Source organism: Dipodomys ordii, unplaced genomic scaffold, assembly GCF_000151885.1.
Source record: "Dipodomys ordii isolate 6190 unplaced genomic scaffold, Dord_2.0 Scaffold24, whole genome shotgun sequence".
Taxonomy (NCBI): Eukaryota; Metazoa; Chordata; class Mammalia; order Rodentia; family Heteromyidae; genus Dipodomys; species Dipodomys ordii.
Genome location: NW_012267240.1, coordinates 7,326,821 through 7,346,273, shown reverse-complemented (window position 1 = coordinate 7,346,273; position 19,453 = coordinate 7,326,821). Strand labels below are relative to the sequence as shown.

The 19,453-nt window shown below is 41.9% G+C and overlaps 1 protein-coding gene across 1 annotated transcript in view; it reads left to right on the top strand.

Moving 5' to 3' along the window:
• Apbb1ip (amyloid beta (A4) precursor protein-binding, family B, member 1 interacting protein) overlaps positions 1-19,453 on the top strand; it is an 85,867-nt gene that overhangs the window by 63,898 nt on the left and 2,516 nt on the right. Inside the window, exons 8-14 of the mRNA XM_013014591.1 lie at positions 1,653-1,739; positions 4,697-4,840; positions 6,669-6,779; positions 11,893-11,991; positions 13,049-13,160; positions 14,312-14,403; positions 19,306-19,450. Coding sequence (XP_012870045.1) covers positions 1,653-1,739; positions 4,697-4,840; positions 6,669-6,779; positions 11,893-11,991; positions 13,049-13,160; positions 14,312-14,403; positions 19,306-19,450 — 790 coding nt within the window. The remainder of the gene's footprint in view (positions 1-1,652; positions 1,740-4,696; positions 4,841-6,668; positions 6,780-11,892; positions 11,992-13,048; positions 13,161-14,311; positions 14,404-19,305; positions 19,451-19,453) is intronic.

Below are 19,453 nucleotides of genomic sequence, written 5' to 3'. Positions count from 1 at the left end.
GATCACCCTTGGGAACGCATTGCTGTGACCTGGGTGTTTGGGTCACTGTGTTCCTCATGTGTGATTGCTACTGTAAGTACATCGTAACTTCTTCACGATATTTTGGAAAACTCTGTTTTCACCCTAAAAATCTAAAACACTGTGACAGAGGTCACTCCTAGTGATTATGTAATCAGCTGTAGTGGCTACAGAGATTAGTAAGAAATTAACCCTTGAGTGCTAATGTTATATGGAAACTCACATACTTTATTTTTAGCCATCTCATGGGTATTCAGAATGGGATGATACATAGATGATTATTAACCACACTCAGAGACTTCCCCCATTTATGTGTGTTTGTGTGTGAGTGTAAGCGTGTGAGCACGTATGCTGTCCTGGAACTTGAACTCAGGGCCTGGGTTCTAGGAATTTTTTGCTCAAGGCTAGCACTCTACCTATCACTTGAGCCACAGCTCCACTTCCAGCGTTTTTTTTTTCCTTGTACTTTATTGGAAATAAGGGTCTCACAGACTTTTCCTGCTAAGGCTGACTTTGAACTGTAATCCTCAGATCTTTGCCTTTGGGTAGCTAGGATTACAGGAGTAAGCCACCGGCCCCTGTCTGTGTGTCCTTTTGACATGGTCTTCCCTGCTTTTATTTAGGCCTCTCTCTTTCCAGAAATACCCTTCTACTTCTGAATACCCTAGAAGTCACCATTTAGGGAACTATATGATGATTGACACACTGCTTTTATTTTTTGTTTTGTTTTGTTTTTATGCTAGCATTGGGATTTAAATTCAGGACCTAGATACTGTCTTTTCGCTTTTCCAACTCAAGGTGAGCACTGTACCACTTAGACACAGCTTTACTTCTGGCTTCTTTGGTGGTTAACTGGAGATAAAAGTCTCATGGACTTTTCTGTCCCAGCTGGCTTCAAACTGCAATCCTCAGATCTCTTGCCTTTGAGTAACTAGGATTATAGTAGTGAGGCATAAGTGCCTAGAACATACTGCTTTAAAAATTAAAATGAAAAACAACCACCAACAATTACAAAAATCCAGATTTCAAGCTTTACCTAAGAGCCTAGAATCTCCAGTCCACAGGCCTTGGGCTTCTGTGGGGTGCCCACTAGCCAAGTAGTTGAAGTTGAGATGTGAGTTCAGCCTTCACTTCAATCCCTGGTGGGTGAAAGTCTGCCAGCTTCCTGCATGTAACACCAATGTTCTTGGCTATGGAATCTGACCATTACATGACCCTGCATGTAACACCAATGTTCTTGACTATGGAATCTGACCATTACATGACATCATGTCCTTGGCTGGTATTTCCTGTCTTCTTTTCTCATGGTGCACTAAAGGCAGGGGAAGTAGGGGAGGGGAGGTGAAGGTTTACACAGTTAATTCTCCTGGTAGACTCACAGTGTCTTCTGTGGTGTCTGTTTATTTCACACAAGATTATCTTCCTTTTTTAATTTAAATTAATTTATTATTATTTTTGTTTATGTGGTACTGAGGAATCGAACCCAGGGCCTCATGGATGCTAGGCAAGCGCTCTACCCCATGCCACATTCCTAGCCCCAAGATTATCTTCTCTCTCCAGCAAGACCGAATTCCTTGCAGTATTTCCCAGAGTAATGAATACTTCCTGAACTGATCTTTTAACTTTTTATTTAGAATTTCTACTTGGATAACAAAGGAAAAAAAGAAGGCAAGGAAACCAGCGAGAAAATTAATGCTAAGAACAAGGAGTCTTTACTTGAGGTAAGCTTCATTTTGCAGAATGGAAGAAAAGAGAGCATTTTCTGTATCTATTTTTAAGGTTGCTCCCTGGAACAATGGAAAATTCTGAGACAGCACTGAAATTTTAACTTGGGTTTTTTTTTTTTAAATAAATCATTACTGCAGGACACTGATGCCTCACACTTGTAATCCTACCTACTCAGGAGGCTGAGATCTGAGAATCTAGGTTCAAAGCCAACTGGAACAGAAAAATCCATGAGACTCTTATCTCCAATAACGAGCAAAATGCCATATGTGGGGGTGTGGCTCAAATGGCAGAGGGCCAACCTTGAGTGAAAAGGCTTAAGGGACAGAGTCCAGGCCCTGAGCTCAAGCCCCAGTGCCAGCACCAAAATAAATAAATAATTTTTAATCATTACTGAAGTTTAACTGTTTAGATAATTCAACTGTTTCTTTGAGTCAGTGATCCTAAACTATGGCTTTAGACAATATACTTTGCTTTTCGTGAAGTTAAATTAGTAATTCTTTTCTGTTCAAGGCTGGTATTTTACACTTGAGCCATAACTCCACTTTCAGTAGCTTTGGCTGGCTAATTGGAGATAAGAGTCTCCAGGGTTTGTATACCCAGGCTGGCTTCGAATCTTAGTCCTCAGATCTCAGCCTACTGAGTAGGTAGGATTACAGACCTGAACCACTGGATTAGTAATTCTTGACTAAAAAGAAATGAACCATCACTGTATTTGATTCTGGTGCCCTGCATCTTGTATATACATTTTTCTAATTTGGGGAGGGGAAGGGAAATGACAAAATGCAGAAACAAGGATACTGGTTGACCCATTGTAACAATGAGATTTACAAGACACTGTTGAAAGGAACTTTACAACAACTTCGGGGGGGTGGTTAGGGAGAGGGAGGAATTGGGGAGGTGGGGAAGGAAAGGATAGTAGGGGAAAAACAAAGGAGATGGTAACAATGCTCTACAGGAAATGTACTCATTATCTTACTCATGTAACTATAACCCCTCTGTAAAGTATCTTTACAATAAAAAAAACTTTTAAGAAATGAACCCTCTTAAAAATCAACTGAGAATACTCCATATGCCCATTGCTTAATTGCTCCATGGAAATGAGATACAATTTCAAATCTATGAATATTCTGAACTGCTCTCCCACTAGTCACATTTGGTAGAACCATGAGGTTTACAAGCTTCACCTGAACCTCAGTTTCTAAAACAGACTGAAAGCTGGCACCAGTGACTCACAGCTGTAATCCTCGCTATTCATGAGGCTGAGATCTGAGAATCAAAGTTGGAAACCAAACCAAGAAAAAAAAAGAAAAAAAAAGTCTTGGGGCTGGGAAGGTAGCTCAGTGGTAGAGAGCTTGCCTTGCATGCATGAGGCCCTGGATTTGATTCCTCAGCACCCCATAAGCAGAAAAAGCCAGAAGTGGGGCTGAGGCTCAAGTGGTAGAGCACTAGTCTACAGCTGAAGAGCTGAGGGACAGTGCCCAGGCCCAGAGTTCAGGCCCCACAACTGACAAAAAAAAAAGTCTTGTGACACTTTCATTTCCAACTAACCAGTGAAGTACCAGAAGTGGAGTTGGGGTTCAAGTAATAGAATTCCAGCTTTGAGAAGAAAAAAAAAAGCTAAGGAAGAATGTCCTGGCCCTGAATTCAAGCCTTAGTACCAGGACAAAAGACAGAGGTAAACCCAACTCAGATTGGATCACCACAGAAACTCAGGAGCAAGGTGAAAGCTTGGATGTCTATGATGAGCACTCCTGGATTATATTCCCAAAGCAACTGATTTTGTTTTAATCCCTAATGAATTTTCACTTAGTAACTGAGGCTCTGTTCCCAGCCCAAACTGAAGAAGACATGAGTGTTGGATCACAGGCCATAAAGTGTCATGTTAAAGTCCCAGACCTACTGGTTTACTGTGCTCCAATAGGGTCAATTTTTTTCTCTTGTTAGTACTGCTCTTGAAAATTCAGCACCTTGTTAACCCTTAGGCTGGTTCACTGATGCTGAGAAGCTCTCTTTCTGGTTTATCAAGGTCTTCCCAGGCCCTTGTACACATTTCTGGTCCCTATGCAGGTTCTAGCCACCCTGGACCAAATAAAACAGACACCAGAACTTGCTGCTGCTGCTCCTGAGTATGTGCTTAGACACTGGTCAGGGTCACAGACACAGATTGCTCAGACACAGACAGGGTCAGGCTCTTGGGTCCTGAGCATAGTGGGTCTGCCAGGGAGGCCCAGGAGTAGAAATGGCACTTGCCAGTGAGATTGGAGGTTGGCTATGGGTCAGGTACCTGGTGTCATGGTGAGGACAGGAGAGACTGGATTCTGAGCACATCTTGTTTTAAAGTTGAGAGACATGCAATTGATTTTTTTAATATATGCCACTTTCCAGTTTTGAAAAAAATACACACACACACACAAATAGAGAGAGAGAGAGAGAGAGAGAAGTACTTGTTTTTCCTTTCTGATATTGTGGCATTAAATTTTTCCTTCTTCATTATGTAGAAGTAGATATTATAATTGTTCTATTCACTAATAGTGAAATAGTCATTTTCTTACTTACCTGGAAAGTACTAATTTCTCCATTTTCCAACTTATAGCAAGAGGAACAGGCTTTATTAAATGCTTCGTTTTATAGTATGTCAAGACAGCACTCATAACTGACCTCATGAAGTTGGTTATTATTCTATTTTTTAGAACTAAGGAGCTGAGGTTAATGGCCTATTGTCCAAGAGATGTGTGGTCTCCAAATCTTGGGTCTGACTCAGAGTTAGGGCTTATTCTTTTCTCCTTTTCAGCAATATGTGCATATAATGTCAAAATGTGCACCTGATCAGAGTTCAGAGTCGTAGACAAACTTGATTTTAGGGTAAAGCTAACTTGCAGTTCTGTTTAAATATAAGCAAGAAGGTGTTTAATTTTTTGTGTGTTTTCTGTCTTTGGAATTTTTGTTTCAGGAAAGTTTCTGCGGAACATCCATCATTGTCCCCGAACTTGAAGGAGCTCTTTATTTGAAAGAAGATGGAAAGAAATCCTGGAAAAGACGCTATTTTCTTTTACGGGCTTCTGGGATATATTATGTACCCAAAGGAAAGACTAAGGTCCGTACGCAGTAATAGTCATCTTTCCATTACTGTAACAAAATACCTGAGATAATTGACTTTTAAAAAGTTTGGGAGGTTTCAGTGCATGGCTCACTGGCCCAGTGTTTTGGGTAAGGCAGCACATCACAGCAAGAACACAGCAGAGGAAAGCATCATAGCCAAAAATGAGGGAAGACCAGATTCCCACAATGCTCCTGGAGACCATGCCTCCAATGATATAACTTCCTTCCAGTAGGCCCCACCTCCTAAACGCTCCACCAGCTCCTAATAGTGCCTTAGGCTGGGATCAAGTAGAATTTCAGGAGACATTCCAGATACAAACTATCACAGTGACAATAATCATAACAATGATAATAATAATAACCAGAAGTACATTCATGAGAATAAAAACCTCACAAGTTCCTCAGGTGACAATATATTTGCTCAGATGCAAAATACTTTTGTAATAGTAAAATACTGGGAAAAATTCTGTACCTATAATATAATGATGAAAAATAAATCACTTTTCCTGTTCAGTGGAGAGCTGTGGAGCCACAAAATGGATATTATATATCCATTCATGGTCCTGACATACACCTCCCAAGATACAATGTTTTAAAAAAAGAAACAAGTCTTAGAACACTGTTTGTAGTAATATCCCATTCATGCTTTAAAATTTTTGTTTGTTGGGCTGGGGTGTAGCTCAGTGATATCATTCCAAAAGCCCTGAGTTCAGTCCCATAAACAAGTGTGTCTATAAATATACATACACATAAATATACATACATATACAAAACTGTGTGTATGTATAAATATATGAAGCCAGACCCCTCAAGAGGCTGAAATTCAGAAGATCACTATTTGAAGTCAACTACAGACAGAAAACTCCATCTCCAATCAACCAGCAAATAAGTGTCTACCCACAAACATTTGGAAAAATACTAACAAACTACTCCCTGTAGTACCTCCGAAGAAGAGGAAGAAAAAGAGCTAGTGAATGAAAATGTATATTTAATCTTTTAATTATGATACCTATGCATTATTTTGTAATTCATAAAATTAAAAGTGCAAAAATACAGAAAAAAATGAGGAGGAAAATGGACTGATTTATTTTTCACAAAAAGGAATATTTTGTGCATTGAAGTGTAGCCATTTCATCTTTTATTCAATTAACAAGGTAAATAATGATAGAAACAAGAAAGAGGGAAAAATTGTCATGAAGCAAATGTGCCGATGAAGTGTAAGCAGATCTGTAGATTAGAGGTTGCCCAACTCCACAACGCCCATTATCCCTGAAGGAGAGGTTGCTGTCTCCATGGCAACCCCTCCAGCAGAAACCCGAAAGCAGAAAAGAGCATGGTGTGTGTGCTAATTTTCGGAGCATCATCAAATTCACCTCTCGTTCTTCTTCCTGAGGAGCATTTTGGTTGTTTTGTTGTTATTCATGCTCAATGCTAAATTCCATCACTGACTTAGAATCGCAAAAGCCAAAATGATGTTTCTGCCTACATGGCCAGCTTACCTTGATTGAATTAATAGCAATCACACAAGTTCAACAGGTTTTGACTCTGGGAGTCCATTCAGGTGCGGGAACCGACATTATCATCTGTCACTGTATTTCAGGACTGGTGACACACTGTCACATCTGGTCACACTCTTTGTCATTCATCTTTTACGCTGGCATAGCATTGAGAAAACTATAAGTGGTCGATGTTTATATCCATTAGCTACAAAATTCAATATTTTCTCTACTAAAATGGAGCTCTTGGTTATGCCATCAGAAAATACTAAAGGAAATGATTAACTGTCACCTCAGTTGAGATCATTTTTTCCTCTCTTTTTGCAGACATCCCGAGATCTAGCATGTTTTATACAGTTTGCAAATGTCAACATTTACTATGGGAGTCAGTGTAAAATGAAATACAAAGCACCCACCGACCACTGCTTTGTTTTAAAGGTATGTTATAAGAAGTCCTTGCTTTCGATTTGTTGGTTAATATTTTCGTCTAAGGGAAAACAAATGTCCTATGTGATACAGTTAACTGTATGTGTCTCATAATACAATTTTTGGTTTAACACCCAACTAAAGGAGAGTCAATCCATTTGAGAGATTTCCCCTACAGTATGTTATCAGAACTAAAATCTTGAAATTTCTCTAAGGGGTTCCTTATCACTTCTGGAAGTAAAAGTTCTATATTAGAGGAAACTATTTTATAATTTTATTTATAAAACAGGTACATGGACAGTTCCTTGTTCATATATTGAGTTCATTCTACTGTAAAAAGCTTTAGAAACTATGAACTTGCCTAGATTTTCTAGAAAACATACAAAATAGTTTTTTTTTATTTCCAATAGGCTGTTTACAGTAAAGACCTACCAATAAACAGGATTTATTTAACAGTGCCCTAACAATGCTTAACTCGTGCCCCAGTCCTGTAACCCCTATTCCAGTGTGAACTATCCCTTACTCTTCTGGGGGTTTGTGTTTGTTTTTTGTTGTTGCTTGAAACAGAATCTCACTATATTAGCCAGGCTGGTCTGGAACTTGCTGTGTAGCCCAAGCTGACCTTAAGCTTGAGATTCTTCTACCTCAGCCCTCTTGGGTGCTGGGATTATAGCTGAGAACCACCATGACCCCTGCTTCTTATTCTTCTTTGTATACCCAGGAATTAATCTTTTTCTCAGCATCCAGCAGTGTTGGTGGAACAAATAATGATGTCTTTGTTCTAGTTATGGCTCTACATCTACTTTTGGCTTCAAACAAATTGCTTCATTTCCTTGACCTCAGTCTCTTCATTGTGTAAAGTTAGAGGACCTGTAATATCCCTTTTAGCAATAACGTTCTGAAAGGGACTTTAGCCTTGACCTTCGTGTGCTAAAAGAGCTTCTCTCTTTTCGTCGTCAGGCACTAGCAAATCATTGAGGAAGGATCTGGGCAGTCACATTAACCCAGCGTTTTCTTAAACTCTTTGGCAAATAATTTTTCAGCCAAAGACTCAGTGAGGCAGCAAGCATAAGGTGTGATGGAACACTAGCATGAAGACAGGCTCTGTGAGGTCCTAGGAGCTGCAAGGAGCCTGCTGCCCACTAGGTAGCCCAGCTTAGAATCACAAACTCTGAGGACAACAAGAGCCCTTAGAAGTATCTGGTTTATGTTCAAAGCTATTTTATTGAAATCCAGGCATGGTAGTGCATAACTGTAGTCCCAGCAACTTGGAAGATGAAGGCAAATGATTCTCAAGTTCCAGCTAATCTCAAGCTCTAGGCTAAACTGGGGGGGGGGGGGAACAGATAGTAAGACCCTGTTTCCAAAACAAAATTAAAATAAAAGGGCTGGGGACATGGTTCAAGTGGTAGAGCATTTACCTAGCATGTAAGAAGCCCTGGGTTCAATCCCCAGTTCGGTGGGGGAGGGGAGAAAAGAATTCTCCTTATTTAAAGGAATGACTACATTTTATTATATTTGGATGCATAATATATTTAAGAAATTGCTTATGGTATTGCTTAAATGGAGACCTCTAAGCAAACAATTGCATAAAAGCATTTTGTTGCAAGTATAATTTAGGGTGTTCCCAGAAACTCAATTCTTACATAAGATGCCACCAAAACAAAAACCACCAAAACAGTAACTACACCAAGGTTACAAAAAAAGTCAACTTAATGTCTCAAAGTCACTTATTTTGTTGGCCAGTACTAGAACTCAGAGCCTTATACATCTCAATTAGCTTTTGCCCGCAGAGCTACATCTCCATTTTCTGCTTTTTTCTGGTTAATGGGGATAAGAGCCTCTGATTTGTCTGCCAGGGCTGGCTTTGAACCGTGATCCTCAGATCTCAGCCTCCTGGGTATCTAGGATTACAGGCATGAGCCACTGGTGCCCAGCAAGAAGTCACTTTCTATGAACAATTAGAAACATTATTTGCTAAAGAGAGTAAATCTTGTCCCCCTTATTGAACATAAGACAAAGAATACCATTAAAGAGCTGTGCTTCTGCCACTGAAAGACCAGGGCTTTGGTTTTGTTTGGTTTTTCTGTCAGGAGAAAATGCTGCAGGTATTGGTGAAATATCTCATTCCATATTTTTCATCAATCTGACCTTCTGGTTAATGATGTTTGCTATTGGACTACATTACCTGAGTGGATACATATTTCCAACAAGGAGCATGATTATTGGAGGAACATTTGCAAAGCTAAAATCAAATATTATTGAGCAAGGATTGAACGTGCAAGCACAGTAAAATGAGCAACATCCATCCCAAAGTGTTTGCTACCATCTGCTGGCCATACTGAAAAGCTACAGCACCATTCAGGAGAAAGGACTCATGCCCAACAAGATAGGAACTGGCTCTCTCACACATTGTTCTACAAGTTCTGAGACTGAAAAATATAAAGAAATCTGTCTGTGTAACAAATATAAAAGAAGCAGGCACCCATGGTTCATGCCTATAGTCCTAGATACTCAGGAGGCTGAGATCTGGTGATCATGGTTCAGTGCCAACCTGGGCCTGAAAGTCTGTGAGACACTTGTCTCCAATAAACTACTAAAAATCTGGGACTGCGGCTCAAGTGGTAGAGCACTAGCCTTGAGAAAAACAAGCTCAGAGACGGTGCCTAGGCTCTGAGTTCAAGTCCCAGGACCTGTACACACACACACACACACACAGTGTATAAGGATAGATTTTCTTCAATTGGCTCAAAATGCCAGAGAGAGAGAGAGAGAGAGCAAAAGAGAGAGAGAGAATGAGGAGAATGAGGAAAAGAGAAAGAAAGAAGGAAAGATAGATTTTATCTAATTTTTTCGTCTGGTACCTTTAGTGTTGGTATTTTTGCTTAATAGATGAATATAGAAATTCTAAGTAAAAAGACAAAAACAATAATCACCAGTTTTATCATGTGTAAAACCAAAACTGACTAAGGTTTTATAAAGCCCTCACAAGCGATGTGTATCATTAGCCTCTTGAATAAATCTAGTATCTCAGAGGCTGGATGATTGGGGCCACCAACTGGTGCAGACATTACCTCTCTGATTTCAGTTGACATTCAAAGACACAACGCCCTTTTCTCAGCTCATCTTTAAGAATTAGCCATGTGCTTGAAAGTCGGTGATTGCGCTGAAAGTCAAAATGGAAGTATCTACGTAGCACCCTAAAACAGGAACTGAACCTCTTTGCTCCTTTCCTGCATAGATAGATACTCCCAACTCTAGGTAATAACACACATGCATGCGCTCACGTGCGCACACACACACACACACACACACACACACACGCAATCAAACCCAGTTTGATTGCCTGCCTTACCTATGGAGTAAGCAAGAATATCTATGAGTGATCAGGAAATGTGCTTATTTGTGTTTGCTTGTTTGTTTGTCGGTCATGGGGCTTGAACTCTGGGCCTGAGCACTGTCCCTCAGCTCTTCCGCTCAAGGCGAGCACTCTACCACTTGAGTCACAGCACTACTTCCAGTTTTCTGGTGGTTAGTTGGAGATAAGAGTCTCACGGACTTTGCTGCCTGGGTTGGCTTTGAACCACGTTCCTCAGATCTCAGCCTCCTGAGTAGTAGGATTACAGGCATGAGCCACTGGTGCCTGGCTTATTTGTTTTTTTTTTAGCAATCAGTTGTATTGGAATGCTTATGGTGCACCAGGCATGTTAGCACTGGGGAATCCTTAGCAATAAATAAAATAGAGTTCCTACCCTCATGGGATACCCACACAGTCTATCACAGGCAGAAATATAAAAACTACAAGGACAGTGGGTAGAAGAGAAAAGAATGGCAAGTGTCTCTTTGTCTCCTTCCAGGCTGCCATGTTCAGGAGACATGGATCACCTCTGTTTACCCTTCTCTGTGCCATTGCTCAATGCCAGCTGGGAACACATTTCTTCTGACAATAATATGAAAGGGAGCTCATTGCAAAACTGAATTCTTAGTAGCAGAAATAACACTCAGACTGCGTTTTGGCAGATGCAAGTCCATAGTCACTTGTGTGCCATAAGGAATAGATTAAGTTTCCTGTCTCACAGATACAGAAGCCACTCAGATAACCTTAAGGGATATACACATGATAGATGTGATGACTTTTAAAAGTTCATAGTGCATAGATGAGCCAGGTGCTATGGCTCATGCCTGCACTCCTAGTTACTTGATAGGCAGAGATCTGGGGATTAGATTATAGTTTGAGGTCAGCTCAGGCACAATAGTTCATGGCTCAACCAATGGTTGGGCACAAGGACACATGCCTATCATTCCAGCATTAAGGTTAAGAAAAAATAGGAGGATCTCAGTTCAGCTGGCCCTGAGCATAAAGCAAAAAGAGATGCTGTCTTGAAAATAACCAGTGAAGGGCTGGGAAGGTGCCTTAGTGGTAGAGTGCTTGCCTTGCATGCAAGAGGCCCACATAAGCAGAAAAAGCCAGAAGTGGCACTGTGGCTCAAAGTGGTAGAGCACTAGCCTTGAGCTGAAGAGCTGAGGGACAGCACCCAGGCCCAGAGTTCAGGCCCCACAACCAACAAAAAAAAAAAAGAGAGAGAGAAAGGAAGGAAGGAAGGAAGGAAGGAAGATAACCAAGGAAAAAAGGGACTAGAATTGTAGCTCAAATAATAGAGTACCTGCCTAGCAAGTACAAGGCCCTGAGCTCAAACTGTAGTGCCACCACATACACACACACACACACACACACACACACACACATGGCACAAAAGACAATATAGTAAAAAGTGTTTATGGTAAACTATATAATAGATTGCTTAAATCCTTTCAAAGTTTAGCCATTTTTTTAGCAGTGCCCACAGCCAGCTGCAGTAGTACATTCCTATAATCTCTTCTAGTCCTAAAGCAAAAGAATAGCAAGCCCAAGACAAGCCTAAGAAGCAAAGTGAGACCCTCGATTTCTAAAGAAATGTTTTAAATAAATGGAACCCTTTTTCCTAATTCTAAAATTAGTACCAGTAACCTTTTGCCACTACCTTTGTAAGTCACATGTAGAATTTTTTTTCAAGTTATTTTGAGAGGCATTTCAAGCTCTGGCAGACAAAGCTTATAAATTGCCTTCAAAACTGCTTCTTTCCAGCATCCTCAAATTCAGAAGGAGTCTCAGTATATTAAGTATCTCTGCTGCGATGATGCAAGAACTCTCAACCAATGGGTCATGGGAATAAGGATTGCCAAGGTAAGAGCACATCCACATTGCACCCACATGTCCAGTTTCTTGACCTGGCTCCAGCATTAGAGCTACTGTGAAACAGCTGACCCACTGCTGGTCATTTATCAGCCCATCGAGTTTCTTTCAATAAGAGTGATATGAACATAAACCTACCCACAGACCTGAGAATGGAAGATTGGCTTTCAAATGGAACTTTTCAGATATTTATACATGGGAAGGATTGTAGGCTTCATGTACAATTAAGAAACACAAGACAGTGCTAAGTGGGCTGGGAAGGTGGCTCAGTGGTAGAATGCTTGCCTTGCATGCATGAGGCCCTGGGTTCCATTCCTCAGCACCACATAAGCAGAAAAAGCTTGAAGTGGCGCTGTGGCTCAAGTGGTAGAGCGCTAGCCTCAAGCTGAAGAGCTGAGGGACAGTGCCCAAGCCCAGAGTTCAGGCCCCACGACCAACTAACTATGTAGCTCAGTAGTAGAGTGCTTGCCAATCATATGCAAAGCCTGGGTTTCTACTCCAGTACCCCCACCCCGCCCCCCAACACACACACACATAAATATAAAAGCTGGTGGCCCATGGCTCATGTCTATAATCTTAGCTACTCAAGAGACAGATCTGAGGATCATGGTTGGAAGCTAGCTTGGGCAAAGAAATCCATGAGGCTTTTTAATCTCCAATTAACCAGCAAAAAATAAAAATAAAAAAAGGCCAGAAGTGGAGGTGTGGCTCAAATGGTAGAGCACTGAGCATGAGTGAGTAGACAACTCAAGGCCCTAAGTTCAAGCCCCAATACCAACCCCAAAAAGCAAAGAAAGACAAGATTGAATCTACAGTAGAATGACACGAAGACGTGTAATCACAAATGCATCACACCTCATGTGAAAGTAGAAGTATTGTAAGCTTCAGAATTCACCTTTTGTGAATCTTTTTATTGAAACATACAATAACACTTGGACAAGGAGTGAGAAGAATAGTCATAGAGTATCTTTTTCACTGTGTATATTGCAGTGAATGGCAGAATTTAATAAATGGATCCTGTCTTCCTCCCTTTGCTTCCTCTCTCCAGTATGGAAGGACTCTCTATGACAACTATCAGCTAGCTGTGGCAAGGGCTGGACTGGCCTCACGGTGGACAAAACTGGGGACAAACACAGCTAAACCAGCTCAGCGGGCTCCAGGTACATTTAGAACTCAGAGCTCATGTCCAAAACAAATCCAATGCATTATATAAAAACAATTGTTGTGCTGGGTACCAGTAGCTCATGCCTGTAATCCTAGCCAACTTAGGAGGCTGAGATCTGAGGATCTTTTTTTTTTAATGGTTTGTTTATTGACTCAGCATTCTGGTTTGCATATTGTATTACCTACAATTGACTGTTTTATCTTGGCTTAATTTGTCTGCTTGGTTAGTCAAATTCTAAAAGAGCAATTGAAGTCCCTTGTCATAGTCTTGAAGACTTCATCTTCTATTGGATGTTCTGGCTCTGTGTATTTTCTTCTTTTTTTAATTTTTATTTTATTAAGTAGTATATAATGGAGTTGCCCTTTAACGAAGCAGTTTATGAATACAATGCATCTTAATGTCACCCCTTCCAACATTCTCATCCATTCCTTCCAACCTAGCCCTTCTCTCACTTCTCTTAATTTTGTACAATATACAATGAATTCTTGCCTGCGTTCTCCCCTCTCCCCCTCTCCTGATGTTAGACATTGGCTGTCAGCCTGCCACCAGGCACAGGATCCTGGGAGTGAAAAACAGACCTTCTTCCAGCATGCTGCATAGCTAAGCTACAGTGTTTCCAAGCTAAGACATAGAAAAATCAATTGGAGATTGGTATTTCCTCTTATGATGGATCTGCCAGATGAAATTCCAAAATCAGTCAAAGAACACCTGTATATGTTAGCAATCACTGAGGACTGAGGACATCATAACAGGGCACCCCCAGATTCCCATACGTAGGCCCAAGCCCTCATCCTGTGAATGTCTTAAGAGGAAGAGATTAGACACAAGACCCCATGGCAAGCAGTTCTCAATCGTGATTCACTGGGTTACTGTCCACCATGGATCTCAGCCTTCTTAGTAGCAAGGATTACAGGCATGAGGCAGATCTGTAAACGTTTCATTATTTACTTAGTGCTGGCTATGGACATACCTTGTGTGAGGCCTCACGTCTGCTGAATACATGCTGTACCACTGAGCTAGTCCCCTTCCCCCTCAGCAGAACTCCATAAAGCCATGTTACCACACCACTCCCACATGATAGTGATAAACCTATAACAATGGAAACTGGTTTGAATTTACAGATTCTTCTCTCTTCTTGCTCCTCAGGCCCCAGCCAGCCAAATGGTGGGATCCCCCAGGCCACAGCTTCTATCAGTACTGTCCACCAAGAGGCCCAGAGATCTGTCGAAACAACTAAGGTAAGATCACAAAGGGACAGAAACGTCTACCAAAGGTAAGACAATCTTCTGAACCGTGAGCCATGTTCTAAGATGGGCTGGGAAGGTGGCGCAGTGGTAGAGCGCTTGCCTTGCATGCTCGAGGCCCTGGGTTCGATTCCTCAGCACCACATAAGCAAAAAGAAAAAAGCCGGAAGTGGCGCTGTGGCTCAAGTGGTAGAGCGCTAGCCTTGAGCTGAAGAGCTGAGGGACAGCACCCAGGCCCAGAGTTCAGGCCCCATGTCTGGACCCAAAAAAAGAATAATCACTATGCTAGGCACCAGTGGCTCACTCCTGTAATCCTAGCCACTCAGGAGGCTGAGATCTGAAGATCTCAAGTCTGTGAGACTCTTCTCCACTTAACCACTAAAATGCTGAAAATGGAGATGTAGCTCAGTGGTAGAGCACTAACCTTGAGGAGCAAAGCTTAGAGACAGTGCACAGGCCCTGAGGTCAAGTCCCAGGACCAACACAAATAAATAAATAGCCAAAAGCATTCACCAGTGGTTCCTGCTTATAATCCTGGCTACTCAGGAGACAGAGTTCTGAAAGTTGAAGTCTGAAGCCAACCCAGGCACACAAATCCTCGAGCTCCTTGTCTCTAAACAACAAAAATCTGGAAGTGGAACTATGACTCAAATGGTAGTGTGCCAGCCTAGACAAAAAAACCTAAGCTGGGGCTGGGAAGGTGGCTCAGTGGTAGAGCGCTTGCCTTGCATGCCTGAGGCCCTGGGTTCGATTCCTCAGCACCACATAAGCAAAAAGAAAAAAGCCGGAAGTGGCGCTGTGGCTCAAGTGGTAGAGCGCTAGCCTTGAGCTGAATTGCTGAGGGACAGCGCCCAGGCCCAGAGTTCAGGCCCCATGACCAGACCCCCCCCCAAAAAAAGCTAAGCACCCAGATCCTGAGTTCAAGTCCTTGTACCAGCACCAAAAAAATAAGATAATAGCCAATGGGTAGAAATGCAGATCAGTTGTAGAGTAATGGGTTCTGTCCCTAGCACCACAAAAGAGATGAATGAATGAATGAATGGATAGATAGATAGATACAGATAATGGGTAGATAGATAGATAAATACAATATTCTCCTTAACATTTTTTCAATACCTAGAGATTTATTTAAAATTTTAAAATTCATAGCTAATAATTGTAATTAGCTAGGTAATATAGTTACCAGTTAATAATATTTCAAATGACTAAAATCCACGGAATATGTCAAACCAGCTTTAAATAACTATGACAGTAGTATATCAGTCAGCTATAACACTCAATCTGCATAGTTTCTTTATCCTATGACAGAAACAATTAAATCTCGGTATTTATTGAGTGACCTATAATTTTTTTATTTATTTTTTTATTGTGAACATACTGTACAGAGGGGTTACAATTACATGGGCAAGATAATGAGTACATTTCTTATCAAGCATTGCAGCCTCCTCCTTTGTTTACCCTTCACATCCCTTCCCAGCCTCCTCCCGTCCCCCGTCCCCCCCACCCAATCCTTCCCCCACCAAAGTTGTAAAGTTCGTTTTTGACATGACAACTTGTACTTCTCATTGTTGCAACAGGTCCACCTGTATCCTTAAACGACTTGTTTTTTTCCCATCTCCTCCACAAATTATACCGACATCAAATATAGTGAAGGCAGGGATTATACTGTGGGGGAGGGACATACAAAGCAACAAAGAAATAATCTTATAAATGCGTTAGAAACAAATGCATGAAAGAAAAAAACATTTAAATACATATCTAAGGGTTAGTGACCTATAATTTTTGAAAACTGTGGTAAGCTTTCTAAAAATTATGCTTCTCTAAAGTTCTTCCCTTTTCTTTTTTTTTTTGGGGGGTCCGGTCATGGGGCCTGAACTCTGGGCCTAGGCACTGTCCCTCAGCTCTTCAGCTCAAGGCTAGCACTCTACCACTTTAGCCACAGCACCACTTCCGGCTTTTTTCTTTTTGCTTATGTAGTGCTGAGGAATCGAACCCAGGGCCTCAGGCATGCAAGGCAAGCGCTCTACCACTGAGCCACCTTCCCAGCCCAGTTCTTCCCTTTTCAAGCCTGACAAACTTGTCACATAAAGCACATTCTGCTCTTACAGTATATATATATATATATATATTATATATACATGTATATATGCATATTCATTATGTCTGTAAAGTTGATTTGAAAAGGAGTATTGTGAAAAACCCAAAGAAATAAAAGAACTCTAGAATCAAAATTATTATTTAACTATGTTTAGACACCAAGTCCCACATACTGCCTGGTAAGAGGTTGATAAGCAGAGAAAGTGGGATTCTGATGGAAATGTAAAATGCAGCGATAATTATCACTAAAACAAAGGTATTCACATCTTCCTGAAAGCCTTAAGGAAGTTGCATTATGTAAATGAATAGGATGATTATTATCAATTCTTCCTGTGGGACTTCAGCCTGATTTGATGATCTACCACTTTCTCCCAATAGAAATGCTTCTTGATTTTACCTTACAGAACTCACCCACATACCTATTTTACAGAATCTTATCCTTAATCTCAGACAGATAAAGTAGGGATTAAAGCATCCATTTTAGACCTTTTACACCATTTCAGAAGGAACCTGAGCTGGCCCTCTTTTAATCCTAATGCCTCAGGAGGCTGAGATTTGAGGATCTAGGTTCAAAACCAATCCAGGCAAGAAAGTCTATGAGACTTTTTTCTTTAACTAACCACCAAAAAGCCAGAAGTTGTGAGAATCTGTGAATGCCAAGCCATGAGGTCTAATAAAAAGAATTGGAATGCCATTCTCTGACTCTTAGATAGCTAGGAGTGACTCAAAGATCAATCTCTCCTAGCAATACAGAGACCCAGGATTCTATCCTGAATGTGAGTTAATCAGAACACAAACTTTGATGGACCTTGGAGTTAGATAAAGTCTTACGCAAATTATAGGTGTTTGCTGCTTGCCTCCCTTCTTAAGATAACAAGGTCATTCATTTTAGGATTGTTTCACATACTGGTATCTGTAACTTCAAAGAGATTGCTACCTTCCTTTCTGCAGTACTTCTTGGCCCTCCCCAAATCAATGAAGACCCTGTTAAGGGGACCTTGAGGCATCTCTTGCTGGCAAGAGGCACAGGCCCCAGTTTCAGTCCATCATGGTGGGTTGCAAGAAGTAGAGGTGTGTAGGCTGGGAAGGTGGCTCCGTGGTAGAGTGCTTGCCTTGCATGCATGAGGCCCTGGGTTCCATTCCTCAGCACCACCTAAGCAGAAAAAGCTGGAAGTGGTGCTGTGGCTCAAGTGGTAGGGCACTAGCCTTGAGCTGAAGAGCTGAGAGACAGTGCCCAGATCCCACAATGGACCAAAAAAGAGAAGAAGAAGAAGAAGGAGGAGGAGGTGGAGGAGGAGGAGGAGGAGGTGGTGGTGGAGGTGATGGTGGTGTGGCTTAAGTGGTACAATACCAGCCTTGAATGAAAAAGCCAAGTGAGACCATGAGGCGCACTGAGTTCAAGCCCCAGTACCAGAGGAAAAAGAAGAAAGAGGAAAAGGAAAAAACTGAAATTATAGAATCTGGTGTCCTGCTTCTCCCAGCTCTTGTGCTTCTCCTAAAACTGTTTTTATTATCTTTTATTGTTATTATAAAGGTGATATACAAAGGGGAAGCAGTTACATAAGTCAGTAAAGGGTACATTTCAGTTTTTCCCTCCAATCAGCCCCACCCACAAGTTATATAGTTCATTATTTACATGGTTCACTAAACCTTTTATGGCAGTTGGAACAAAGCTTATCAGTGGTAATTCCCCAGCAGGTCATAGAGTAGGGAAGAAACTTTTGTTCTCATAATGCCAATGCAAGATCCTAGAGCAGGTGCGGGCAGGTCTCTGCACAGAGAGACTTTATTTTTTCTTTCCTTTTCTTTTCTTTTTTTTTTCCAGTCCTGGGGCTTGAACTCAGGACTTGATCTTCTTTTGTTCAAGGCTAGCACTCATCCATTTGAGCCACAGCGCCACTTCTGGCTTTTTCTGTTCATGTGGTACTGAGGAATTGAACCCAGGTCTTCATGCATGCTAGGCAAACACTCTACCACTAAGCCACATTCCCAGCACTAGGGAAGAAACTCTTAATGCTTGGTTACAGTGCAATAGCCTGTAGTCCAGAAAGATCTCGGTCCATCCATTCCTCCCTTTTGTGTTCTTTGTCTTGATCGGGTAGGATATCAAAGCAAGATTTTTGTGAGGAAGTCTCTCTTCCACCTGTCTGCTCTGGAGGGCGTGGTAGAGGAACAAAATAAGTTTAAGTGCTTAAAATTGGCTCTATCAGTTCAAACCTCCCAGAGTCCCTCCCAGCATATACTTGGGGGGGGGGGGAGCCACTTTTCTTGGACACTCAAAAGGTGAGTAGAGAGAGCAGTAAAGCCCTTTGGCTTCCACTTTTGAGTTGCCCTAGGCCGGCAGTTGGTTGATAAGAGACTGAAGCCACACCCTAACTAGCTAAAATGTACTTTGGAGATAACAGCTCCTGTGGAAGGCAGGCTCTGGCGAGGAAAGAGGCCTGATCTAAGCTCAGTGAGCTGGCTCAGGCCTGCATGTCCAGAAGCTTTGGTGGCTGATCACCCACAGGGCCTAGTGGTGTCTGGCATTCCTCTGTCTCAAGATGAGCTCATCAATGATTAGTCTGAGTGATTGGGTGATTGAACCTGCCCAGCTCTCTAGTAGGCATAAACAGGATGGGGATCCAGGCAGGTTTGGGGGGGTGAGGGGGGGAAGGGAGAGAGAAGGCAGTTCCTATCTTAAATCAGAACAGGTTTGGGGGTGTGACTCTGTCCAGCAAGCCTGAGGTCCTGAGTTCAAACCCCAGTAGTATATGTAATAATAGTAATAATAATAACCCCGCTGTCGCTTCGTTGAAGGACAAGAAGCCAGCCCCGAGCAGCCACGACCCAGGCCCTCCCCAGGGCGGTCACCTGCGCAAGTCCGTCCTGCCTCCGCCCCCTCCGATCCGCCGGTCCTCGGACACCGGCGGCAGCCCCTCGCTGCCCCCCAAAGCCCCGGGCGGCG